The sequence below is a fragment of the Callospermophilus lateralis genome, chromosome 2 (assembly GCF_048772815.1).
Source record: "Callospermophilus lateralis isolate mCalLat2 chromosome 2, mCalLat2.hap1, whole genome shotgun sequence".
NCBI lineage: Eukaryota > Metazoa > Chordata > Mammalia > Rodentia > Sciuridae > Callospermophilus > Callospermophilus lateralis.
Window position 1 is genome coordinate 180,428,539 of NC_135306.1, and position 13,055 is coordinate 180,441,593.

A 13,055-nucleotide genomic window follows, 5' to 3' on the forward strand; every position below is an offset into this window, starting at 1 on the left:
GTGTGGATCTATTGTGATTTTGTATATTTGGTGTACTGTAAGTCTCTTGAATTTGATTTTCTAATTCATTCTTCATGTTTGGAAAATTTTCTGATATTATTTCATTGGATAGATTGTTTATTCCTTTGGTTTAGAACTCTGTGCATTCCTCTATCCCAGTAATTCTTAAATTTAGTCTTTTGAATGTTCTGCTCATGGTTTCTTACCATCTTTACTGTGTGGTCAGCATTCTTTCCAACTATATATTTTGTCTTCATTGTCTGAGGTCCTGTCTTCCAAGTGATATAATCTGTTGGTGATGCTTTCTCTTGAGCTTTTAATTTGGTTTATTGCTTCTTTCATTTCAATTATTTTTTTTCAGAACCTCTTTCTCCCTATTGACGTAATCTTTTGCTTCTATATTTGCTTATGTAGCTCTTTATCAAAATGATCTTTTATTGCCTGTATTTGCTGTCTTATATCATCCTTTCATTCACAGAACATTTTAATTGTGTATATCCTGAGCTCCCTGTCTGACATTTCTTCTGTTGTTCTGGCCATGGATTCCAATAATGTAATGTCTTGGATGGTTGGGGGCACTTTCTTCCCTTGTTTTTTCATGTTGTCCACGTGTCTTCCCTTCTAGCACTGTAGATCCGAAGCGTTACACTTTTTACCCTATAGGCTTATAGTGTCCCTGCAGGCTTCCAGTCCCTCTCTTTTACGGGGGAGAACAATGTGAACAGATCCCAACAGAAACAATATACAACCTTAAACCAATTAGCTACTATAAAGACGTTTACGGTTTTGTAACAATATACAGAAATGGTAAGTTCAGTTATAATCTACAATATAAACAATAGGTTTGCAGAAGGGTTTATAGTTTTGAATGGTAGACAAAGAACTAGAGGTAAGGTGTAGGATAAGATGTTGGGTGTTGTGGGGTAAAAATGGGAGTTCATATCCCACTTGAATCAAAGTGTGAAATATGATATATCAAGAACTATGTAATGTTTTGAACAACCTACAATAAAAATTAATTAAAAAAAAAAAAATCAAAAAAAAAAAAAAAAAAAGATGTTGGGTGTTGGGGCCGGGGTTGTGGCTCAGTGTTAGAGCACTCGTCTAGCATGTGCGAGGCCCTGGGTTTGATCCTCAGCAACACATAAAAATAAATAAATAAAATAAAGGTATTGTGTCCAACTACAATTAAAAAATCAAAAACTACAAAAAAAAAAAAAAAAAGATGTTGAGGGGCTAGGAGGTGAGGATATAGAGTTATTGGATCTTAGCGTGAAAGAGAAATCTAAAGAAAATGGTTAGTGGCAGGAGAAGAGAGAGAGAGTGATTTTGGGGAGACAAGTAAATGGGAAGACAGTAGAGTACAAAAAATAAACATAAATATTAAGAAAAATAAAAAATGTAAAAATAGGAGATAAAAGAATATACACCACTGCTGTAATATACTATTCAGAAATTCCAGTCTTCAGTAGTCTAATTCATGGAAAGTGCTTGGTTTCACAAATGTTGGGGATGTGAGGGCAGAAGAAGAGAGAGAGAAAAAAAAAAATTCAGGAAAATACAAGGATTGTTTCTGTTGGAGATCAGTATCTTTCCAACTTCCCTTCTCATCCAGTCGGTGGGGTTGTCTGTTGTCTGCTGGTGTCTCCACCCTCAGGATGGTGAAGGTTATTAGTGGGGAGGGTTAGTCTTGGGGGCGGAGCTCCTGGAGGTGGGTTATAGCACTTGCTATCCCAATGGGAGACTGCACCCCAAGGATCTCCTTGGGCCTGATAGAGTGAAGTGGGCGCCTGGTCTTTTCTCCTTATGTCCCCTATAGACTTCATAATTCCTAATCTCTAATTTAGTCTCTAAACTGTGTCTCACCCCTCCACCACCCCTCTTCTACTTCCCAATTAGGAACCTTTCTTTCCAAAGGACTTGGGGGCTGTGCACCTGTCATGGAAAGCTGTTTTATCTTGGGCAGTTCATGACCCTGTTTTGTGAGCTTCGGCCACATAGCCTCAAGCTCTGTGCTGGGTTAGCGGCTGCCGGGCAGAGGGGGGAGTTAGGGACTTTCGGTACCTTGATATTACTTCTAAACTCCAGCCGGTGTTCCAAGTTGGGAGTCAACCAAAGATGGCGATGAAGGTGTCCCATGATGGAGGCAGCTGCTTTCAGCAATGGGGTGTTGGATCGGGTGGGACTGGGCAGTGCGTTGAGCAGCGTGTTCAGAGATGCAGCCCTGTGGCCTGCAGTATTGTGGCTGGTGGCTGTCTCCTGATCTGATGCAGTGTCCCTAGGTGCAGGCTTACAGCATGTAGGGTTGCAATGCCCCAAGATGGAGGCAACTGGGGGAGCCTTACATTGGTAAATGGGGTCCACATGGGAGTGGCGCCAGAGTTCCTGCACAGGTGGGTGGCCAAAGGTCCTGCACAGGTGCTAATAATGCCAGTGGTCCTACTCGGACACCCAAAGATCCTGTGTGAAAGAGTGACCGGGAGTCCTGCCCAGCACTGCAGCCATGAGGGAGCAGCTGTTGGGGGTCCTCTAATCACTTGCAGAGAAACAGTATTCCCACTACTTGAATCCCAAGTCCCCGAGCACACAGATTGCAGCCTCCCTCTAGCCCACCATCTTGGATCAAGCCTCAATGTATATATATATAGTTTTAAGCCTACTTTATCCCAGCTCTTTGTTGGTGACAGTTTAATCTGTGAGTCACTGAAGAGGCAGGTCCTGCGGATCTTGCAGGGCCCTTGGATCGTTAGTGATTATACTTGGTCTTGGTAGAAGGCAGAGAAGTGTCTGGAAAGAGGTCTGGGAAGGTGCTTCTCATCCTGCCATCTCGGTTGTGTTGTTTTTCTGGTACCGGGGATTGAGCCCATGGGTGCTTGACCACTGGGCCATTCCCAAGCCCTTTTCTATTTTTTATTTTTTGAGATAGAGTCTTGCTAATTTGCTGAGGCTGGCTTTGAACTCACGATACTCTTGTCTTAGCCACTGGGAGGGGGCAAGTGTGCACCGCCATGCCAAGCACATCTTGGTGGTTTTCTAATAGCCAGTTAATACATGGCAAGCAGCCACCAGGTAGGATGGTAAGAGGAGCTGCACTTCTGGATGAAGCTTCCAGCTCAGGAACCTTAAAGAACCAGACTCCCTCAGATTCAGGAGTGCTGGGGCAGGTCAGCAGCAGCCACTGTCAGTGTGGAGTTGGGTTCAGAAAGTATAAGTTGTTTGCACCAAAGAGGATACTCTTGCCCCAGGGCTGGGATATGTCATTTGAAAAGGCCTTTTCAATATAAATGTCCATATTATTTTTATAATAAAACCTATAAGAATTATGACTTGATTAAATCTTATTTGACTAATAAGGCTACATAGTAAAGCGCAAAAGCCTGGTAGAGGGAAACGGGCTAAAAATGCATTAGCTGAAGTTATCCTAGAATAAGTTTGCAAATGTCCACGACTTTTGTGACCTTCCATTGTCAGCACCAAAGAAAGAAGCTCATGGTCCTTTCGTGTGAGTATAGTAGGAAAAAAATAGATCATAAGTCAGTGGTGCCAGAATCATCATCATCTTCATCTCCTCCTCCTCCTCCTCCTCCTTCTCCTTATTCCTCATTTGCACTTGGGATTGAACTAAGGGCTTTGCACATGCTAGACAAGCTATCTACCACTAAACTATATCCCCAGCCTAGCCTTAAACTTGTGATCTTCCTGCTTTAACTTCCAGGTAGCTGGGATTACAGGCATGTGCCATCTCACCTGGCTCTCTTCCTTTTCAAACTCTTAATTCTGGCTTCAGTTTTCCTTTGTGTGTGATCTCAGCAGTGGCTAAGGTTGGTTTCAGCGTGCTTGCTCCTCGGAGCAGAACATGTCAGATCTTTTCTCTGTTTACTCATCTGTACGTGTGTTCTTGCGTTGCAAATGTGGTTTGATCTTCTCCTGGGGGCCAGATCTCACGCCAGGCCCTGTGCTGGGTGCTGAGGAGAGAATGATAAACAAGTTAAGTACAGTTGTTGTCTTCCGGAAGCCAATCATCCTCGGGGGAGAGAAAACGTGGCCGTGGATGAGTGTTCAGACATGCAAGGTGCTGAGTGTCTGATCTAGGGGATTAATGGAGAAGACTTCCCCAAAGAGATGATGGTTAAGCTAAGAACTGAAGCATAATCAGAAGATTGTAAAGCCACCCTCAATGAGAAACAAGTAATCCTTTTCTTTTCCATGACAGAATCCCGAATCCTGACCTTCTTGGAAACCTACCTTGCCTCGAGTCATCAGAAGCCATTGCCCTCAGTTCCCGGGGGACTGGGTCCAGTCCAGAAAGAGCTGGAGGAAATTGCTGTTAAATTCATTCGTCTGGTCAACTACAACAAGATGGTGTTTTGCCCCTACTATGATGTGATCCTCAGTAAGATCCTCCACAGATCCTAACACGTGCGCGCCCTACAGCAGCAGTATTAGCACTTGCCTCCGAACACCTGTTCTCAACTGTACCGTTGCTTTGGAAAACGGCTATGTAGTACATTTAACAGCACTGACTCCAAAGGAAAGGATGTTGTGTATCACTGTTGACAAGACTTGTTGAAGAATGCACTGAATTCTATTTTGAGAGATTGTATTTATGAGTGCAAGTTTACAAATCAAAGAAGCTTTTTGTTATTTTGAGTTTTGTAGGTAACAGCCAGCATTGAAGGAGTTGGCAATCCATTTCCGCTCCTGTTCCATTGTGATTGTAGCAGCCACGTCCTCCCAAGGAGACTGGGACATCTCTCCTCTTTGATCTGGGTAGTTTTTTTTTTTTTTTTTTTTTCCTTCAGGTGCCCCATGCTGACAGCTACTAGGAGTGAAAGAGAACAACCCATGACTTTACCTCTTGCCCCTCCCTCTGGGTATTTTGTGGTAGAAGGGCTATATGTAGTCTTACTGCTTTTTTCCACCTCCATTTATACTTCCCGCTGTGCCTAGCCTAACCAGGGCTCCAGAACTCTTGTTCTAGAGCAGTTATTTGATTTTTAAAAACTGTTCTATTTGGCTGGGGACGTAGCACATCTATAAAGGCTGGCCTAACATGCACAAAGCCCTGGTTTTGATCCCCAGCATCACAAAAAGAAAAACAAAACAAAAACTACACAGGATGGGCACGGTGGTGTATGCCTGTAGGCCCAGCTACTAAGGAGGCTGAAGCAGGAGGATCATTTGGGTCCAAGAGTTCAGGGCCAACCTGGGCAGCGTAAACTCTGTCTTACTTAAAAAAAAAAAAAAAAAAAGCTTGTTCTTTTCCTCAGAATTATTCCTAAGCCTAAATGATAGAAATGAAGGCTTAGGGGATTCAAAGAAGGAAATTTTTTTACCTTTAAGCCTTGAAAGTTAAGGAATGAAAATTTAAAGATATATATATATATGTATGTATACATCTTTATATGTATATATACATATGCATCTTTATGTATGTGTATATATAATTTAGCATAACATGAAAGGAGAAATATTGTCTGAGGGTTTTATTGAAAAATTTACCCTGGTATAATACACAGATATGTTGATTTCATTAGAATTCTGAAATTAAATTTAAGTATTTTTAGGTATTTGAGTAGTAATTTTCAAGGAACTTCAGTGGCCGTAATTCCTGACATGCCCTGTGACTGTGAGAGCAATTTGGGTTTCACAGATGATTTGTTCTGTTAAAAAAAAAAAAATAAACTGTGTCTATGTGTGTATGTGTACTTTAGAAAGGACATTATGTAAGAAGCAGAGCTATGAAGTTGTTGAGTGACCTCCAGCTGCCAGAGGTGCAAGAATTAAGATAATGCCAAGAATCCCTTTATTAGCCCTGCTTGGGGTTGACAGGGTGAAAGGACAAGAGAAATGTTCACTCCACAGACTGTCGAGTGATACCAGAGCTGATAAGAAGGCATGGTTAGCCAGGTGCAGTGCTGCACACCTGTAATCCCAGCTACTCAGGAGGTGAGGCAGCGGGATCACAGGTTCAAGGCCAAACTTGGCAATTTAGTGAGATTATTTCAAATGAAATTTAAAAGGAACTGGGGGTGTAGCTCAGTGTAGAGTACGCCTGGTTCATCTCCAAAACAGTCATGTTGGGGATGTGATGGATTCCTCCTAGTGCATGCTACAAACTGCTCTCGTGCTGCTTCTTGCGCTAAAAAAGATATGCTACATTATGTAGTTTGGAAAGTCATTAAAGTTTAGACTCAAGGACAAATTTTCCCTGGTTTATTTAGATGGATAAGAGTTGATAAGGGCATAAGAGTCATTCCATGGGGCTGGGGTAGAGCTCGGTGGGGGAGTACCTGCTTAGCATGTGCAAGGCCTGGGTTCCATCCCCAGTACCTGGCCAAAAGAAAGAAAGAAAGAAAGAAAAAAAAAAAGCCATTCAGAAATAATAGTATATAAAGAATTGGACAAGAAGGTAGAAGAAACTTGGAGCCATTTCTGAATACCCTGGGAAAGCCAGCAGCTTTTCTGAGCAACCAGGGCATAGGCCACATTTTACTGAAGGCAGTTGTTTTCTCTGGTCCTTCCATTCAAGGAAAGGCGGTGATTTCTGTTTCTCAAGGAAGACTCAATGATGTTGATCAGAGGGAGGAGAGCAGATACCTGTGAGAAGGCATCAGACCCAGAGTATCAGAATCTGTTCTGCTCTTGGTATTTTTGTGATAGCTGATCTCATGCCCAGGGTATTGGTCTTGGGAGCTTAGGTAGAAATTAGCATAGATAGTATTGCTTCTAATCTGTAATATGGCAAGTTAAAAAGAGCCAGGTGTATATATGGGTCCCAGGCAGGAGAATCTGGGGTCACTATAAATAGGCAGACTGGCCATGTTTCAGGTGAGAGTACTTTAAAGGAAAAAAATGCCACCTTTTGTAGTGTGTGCAGTGTGGTCCCTTCTGGAGTCCTTCTGAGGCAGAGGTCGCTCTGTGGCAGCACTTGTTGGTGGTGAGTTAGGTGCCTGGGCTGCACCCAGGGCAGTGCTCTCTGCCTGCTTCAGCTGCAAAGTGTTAGGGAGCTCTTGCTGCCCTCGGAGGATGAGGAGGGGTGCTCCATCCAGCTGCTTTCTCACCTCTTCCTAGAGTATCTTCCTGAATCTCAAAAAACTCTTTTCTAAATTTTCCCCCCCTTCCTGGGTTCCTATATTGGCAGAGTTGAGTTCGTACTATTGGAAATCTGATGCGTATCTAGCAAAGAGCCTCACAGTGGGCATCCCTACCTCAGTGTACCCCAGTGGAGTTCCACCACCTGTAGAAGATAAGTGAGCTGATTTTCTTCCTGGGATCTCATAGACTTACGAGGAGGGCTAGGAAAAAATCCATTTAGTTCGTTTAGTCACTCAGGAAACATATCCACTTGCTCCTCCCTCTACAGCCTCCCTCCCACACAAACATCCTTTGCAGTAATCTTTTTTTCAAAATTGAATTAATTATTGCACTTCATGGTTGGATTTGGCCTGATTTCCTGTCTGACAGGTTTGTGGAGATGAGTGTCTTTCCATGACATTGCTGTTGATTCGGGAGTGCTTTATCACGTGTGGTAGGACTGAGTGCCTGGAGAGCGAGCTCTGTGTCTCCAAGCCTCTTGGATTTCACTGTTGTGGCTGACTGTTGAGAGCAGGAACTACTGCTTTGTTGGCTCCACACCAGGTGGATAGACTCTTAATCTAGGTGTTTGTAAAATCTCCTTCCATTGAAAGCTCACTGCAAAATGGGATCATTTATGAAACCATAAAACCCAACTATACATACAGGTCAGGTAAGCACCGCACTGAAGTGGTGTTTTATTGATTAAATGCAGTAGGTAGACAGGAATTTTTTTCTCTAGGAAGAAAAGTTACTAATAATTGTGTCTTCCTAGGCGTATGCTGTGCACATACTGGCAGGCAGTTCTGAGGGGGCTACTCAGCGGTTCTGTGTTTGTGTGGAGGAGCTTATTTTCATCTCTTCAAAGCCTTAGGACTCCTGGGAATAGAGCAAGTATTGTGGCCACCAGCTTTCCTGCTGTTTCAAAGGGACCAGGTGTTTGTGTCTGATTTCCAGTGACCTTTTAGCATCCTCTGATCTATATGTATAACAGTTGTGTTTCATTTTGAGACAGGGAAGTCAAGAGGAAAGACAGGGCACTGTCAAGAAACCAGGGATCCGATCTCTTATGTACTGTCGGGTACCAGCTCTGGCAAATCAGGGCCCATTTCCCACGCTTATAAAATGAAAGGACTAACCTTGGTCTTTAATAGGTGATGGCAGGATTGTACACAAAGCTTGAATGAGAGGAAGATCCTGGTTTGAGTGTTTTCCTCTGTTGTCTTCTGATTGTATGATACTGGACCAGTCATTCTCCCTTGGGCCTCATTGTTTTCATCTATAAAATGGGAACACAGTATACTGACACTGTTGCTGGGAGGACTAAATTAGATAATGGTTATTAAAATGTTTTGTATATGGAAAAGGGCTAAAAATTGCTTTATTAACAATTTAAGAAATATATAAACCTCTGCCTGTGGGTCTGCATCTGCTGTTCAGTGGTTAGCGTCCACTTCCCTGGAGTGGAGCAGGTTTTGCAGACCTGCAGGGAGCGTTCTTGCTGTCTTCTCTTAGAACTGTTGTCTGCCGCCGCCGTCTCAAGCCGCAGTCTTATTTTTCACTTGTCTCCCGAGCTCACCTTCACCCCAGTGACCTCTCCTCATCTCAACTTATTTGAACTAAGTGAACGCATGAATGGAGTGGTAATGGATGGGCCATGAAACTCGTAGTTAAAGGCACTATCTCATATAAAAACAATCTAAATAAATAACTACAAACAATATTTGCAGTTGTGTATTTACATTGGGTTTTGTGTTATACAGTTATTTTAATTGATAACCTTTTCAAAGCAACTTTATGGAGCAGGAAAGGATCTATCTTCTTTAAGCTCAATAAGTTCTAAACCCTCTCTATTTATTATCCTATCAAAGTTCACTTGTACTTTTGGGGAAAAAAAAAAAGAATCCTAAAAATAAGTGTCATTAGATGAAACACAGAATTTACTAAAACTGTTCTTCAAGTGGGTTTCTGTCACACCTGACTTATATGTGCTGTCTCCTGACTCTAAGACCCCAGCCCTTTTTGCTTTATATTTTGAGACAGGGTCTCACTAAAATGCTGAGGGCCTTGCTAAGTTGCTGAGGCTGGCCTCAAACTTGTGATCCTCCTGCCTCAGACTCCTGAATCTCTGGGATTACAGGTATATGCCACCACAACTGACAATGTTAAGAACTACGAAATGCAATTTCTGACTTAAAAATAACCTTAAAATTGGGTTGGGGTTGTGGCTCAGTGGTGGAGTGCTTGCCCATACATGAGGCACTAGGTTTGATCCTCAGCACCACATAAAAAAATAAAATGATATTTTAAAAAACCCTTAAAATTGAAATAATACTCCTCTCTTCCTCCCCGCTCCCTCTCCTCATCCCTCCCCCTCCTCCCCCTCCCCCTCTCTCCCCTTCCTCTCCCCTCCCCCTCCCCCCCTTATTCATGTTGCCTCTGCTTTTTAAAGCACTTCATCTTTCTGCTCAAAGCAAAACTTTGGTCAGTGCTCATACAGGGAAGAAACTTTTTAGTAAAAGACTGACTTGTTCCTCTTGACTTCTGTTTATTTTTGAGATGGGGTCTTCCCAGGCTGGCCTAGAACTCTTGGGCTCAAGGGATCCTTCTGCCTCAAGCTCCCCAAGTGACTGGGACTACAGGCATGAGCCACTGCACCCAGCTTTTTTCTTGACTTTTGTTCCCAAAGTTTGGTAAGCTGACATTTTGATAATATGAATGTTTAAGATTTTACGTAAATCATTTAACTTAGTACCTGAATTTTGTTACTTGGTATGACTGATTTCGAAGGCTCTTGAAATTTTTATTAAATAAAGCGTAAGTTTACTTGCTTTATCTCACGGTCAAGGAAGAATTACCAATTTAAATGAAGTTTGCTTTGGGAATGGAATAAAACAGAATGTATGAACCTGGTAATTATACTTTACTACTGTGAAAATGAACTTTTTCCTAATTTTTATTGGTGCGCTGTAGTTGTACATAATGGTATGATTTGTTGTTAATCTCTCTACATGCACACAATTTTCCCTTACTTCCTTTTCCTCCATCCCCCAGTCCCTCTCCTCCCCTCTACTAATCTCCTGTTGATTTTCATGAGATCCCCTTCCCACATTTCTTTTCCTCTTTCCTCTTTAGCTTCCACATGAGAAAACAAACTATTGACCTTCTAAATTTGGCTCATTTCCCTTAATATAGTGTTCTCAAGTTCCACCTATTTTCCTGTGATTGACACAATTTCATTTTTCTTCATGGCTGTATAAAACTCTATTGTATGTATGTATGTATATATATGGCACATTTTCTTTATCCATTCATTCAATGATGGACACCCAGGCTGGTTCCATAGTTTGGCTATTGTGAATTGTGCTGCTGTAAATATGGGTGTGTGTTACCAAGGAGTGGTATAGCTGGGTCTTGTGGTATTTCCATGCCTGGTCTTTTGAGGAACCTCCATACTAATTTCAGTGGTTGTTCTATTTTACAATCCCACCATCAGTGTAAAAGTGTTCTTTTTTCCTCCACATTCTTTCCAGCATGTATTACCGTTCATATTCTTCGTAACTACCATCCTGACTGCAGTGAGATGAAATCTGTTTTGACTTGCATTTCCCTAGTAGCTAATGATGTTGCCCATTTTTCTTAGTTTTGTCAGCCATTTGTATTTCTGCTTTTGAGAATCCTGTCAGAAGAGTTGGTAGCAAAGATTTTCTCCCATTCTTAGGTTCTTTCTTCAAATTCTTAAAATTGTTTCCTTTACTGTGCCTTAGTTTTTAATTTGATGGCATCTCATTTATTAACTCAACATTGTTTCCTGAGCTTGAAGGGTTCTATTGAGAAAGTTGTTGCCTGTGCTTACGTGCTGGTGTGTGGACCCTATATTTTCTTCTGGGAGTCACATAATTTCTGGTCTAATTCTTAAGACTTCTATCCATTTTGAGTTGATTTTTGCATAAGGTGGGAGGTAAGAGTTTAGTCTCATTCTTCTACGTACAGATAACCAGTCTCCCCAGCACCATTTGTTAAAAAGGCTGTCTTTTTGCCAACATAAAGAATTCTTATCATTTATTTAGTAACTGTGGACCAATAGAGGGTTAAAAAATTACCAAATGAATTCATAATTATCAACCAAGGTCTATATGCTGACAAAAATGATATTTTTCAGTGGTATAATTTTGTTATTGATAGTTTTATATTTACTAGAAGGTAGATTCTATAATTGACTTTTTTTACTTTGCTAGGTATGGCAACATAAATATATCATCTTTGGAGTTTTAGTAGTTAATGCAAGAATTCAAAGCTGATTTGATTTTTTGTGGGGGTAGGTGGGTACCAGGTATTGAACCCAGGAGCAGTTAGCCACTGGGCCACATCCCCAGCCCTTTTTAAAATTTTTTATTTTTTGGTATCAGGGATTTAACTCAGGGGCACTCAACCACTGAGCCACATCTCCAGCCCCATTTTGTATTGTTATACAGAGACAGGGTCTAAGTTACTTAGTGCCTTGCTAAGTTGCTGAAGCTGGCTTTGAACTCGTGATCCTCCTGTCTCAGCCTCCCTAGCTGCTGGGATTACAGGCATGCACCAAGCCTGACCCAAGTAAATTATTTAGAGACAGGGTCTCACTGTGTTGCCGAGACTAGCTTTGAACTTGTGATCCTCCTGCCTCAGCCTCCCAAGTTGCTGGGATTACAAGTGTGCACCACTGCACCCAGCTAAAGCTGATTTTTTTTTTCTTTAGTTGTAGTTGGACACAATACCTTTATTTATTTTTTTATGTGGTGCTAGGTGAGCGCTCTACTGCTAAGCCACAATCCCAGCCCCTAAAGCTGATTTTTAAATATAAGATTATTTAACCACATCTGAATTCAAATTCTGAATTATGTTCTCAATGTGTAAGTGTCTTTGAAACCATACTACTTTTACGTTTCTCTCCTTTCTGTTTCCTTCCCAAGTTTTAGCTTTTGTCCTGAATCACAACCCGTTAGGCTCAACTAAGTTTTCAGTAAGTAGGTTTTCCAGAAATGAGTTAAGAGAAGATAATTACTACCAAAGAACAAAACTTAATTCTTTGGACTTAGTCTGCATGACAAGTTTTTGCTCACTATAATTATAATTTCGTTAATTGGATATAATTTTCTTTAATGCTGTTTAGCTCATGAAAAAAAAATTTTGAGTACTAAACATCTTTCAAAATATACTTGACAAAGAATGACACAGTGGGTGAAGGAATTCCCATATTTAGGTTGCTTTTAAGAGCAATGCAAAATGAAATATCTTAATCTGCCTCAGATATAATTAGGGGAAAATGTACTCACATTAGAGGATTTCTAACTGTTTAATTTGCTGTTTTCAAAGTCTGGGAACAGTGGCATACACCCATAATCCCAGCAACTTGGGAGTCTGAGACAGGAGGATCGAAAATGTGAGGCCAACCTCCAGCAATTTACTAAGACTGCCTCCAAATAAAAAAGAGAGGTGGTAAAGAACATTTGCCTAAGCATGCACCAGGCCATGGGTTTGATTGACAACACCAGAGGAGGTGAGAAAAAAATAAAAAAGCTTTTAGTACCAAAAAGACCAGGAAATGGCATGCAATTAAATGTACATGACTTTTTCTTGGGGTGTTATCATTTATATTTATTATTCATTTATTGTTGTGCTTAACAGCTGAGCCACATTCCACATTCCAAACCCCCACCCCTTTTTTTGAGATAAGGTCTCAATAAGTTGCTTAGGGCCTCACTAAGTTGTTGAGGCTGGCTTACCTTACTTAGCCTCTGGAGTTGCTGGGATTACAGGCCTCTTAAAGCCATTTATTATTATTAATAATATATTTATTTACTATTATTATTATTAAATTTTGTTACTAGGGATTTAACCCAGGGGTGCTTTACCACTGAGCTACCTACCTCCCTAGCCCTTTTTATTTTTGATTTTGAGACAGGTTCTTACTATGTTGCTGAGTCTGGCCTTGAACT

At 41.3% G+C, this 13,055-nt stretch overlaps 1 protein-coding gene across 2 annotated transcripts in view; it reads left to right on the forward strand.

The window, feature by feature from the left end:
- Tcp11l1 (t-complex 11 like 1) overlaps positions 1-9,451 on the forward strand; it is a 48,338-nt gene extending 38,887 nt beyond the window's left edge. For both annotated transcript variants that reach the window (XM_076847019.1, XM_076847020.1), the window contains one exon: positions 4,214-9,451. In XM_076847019.1, coding sequence (XP_076703134.1) covers positions 4,214-4,416 — 203 coding nt within the window. In that variant the 3' untranslated portion in view covers positions 4,417-9,451. The remainder of the gene's footprint in view (positions 1-4,213) is intronic.
- The last annotated feature ends 3,604 nt before the right edge of the window (positions 9,452-13,055 follow it).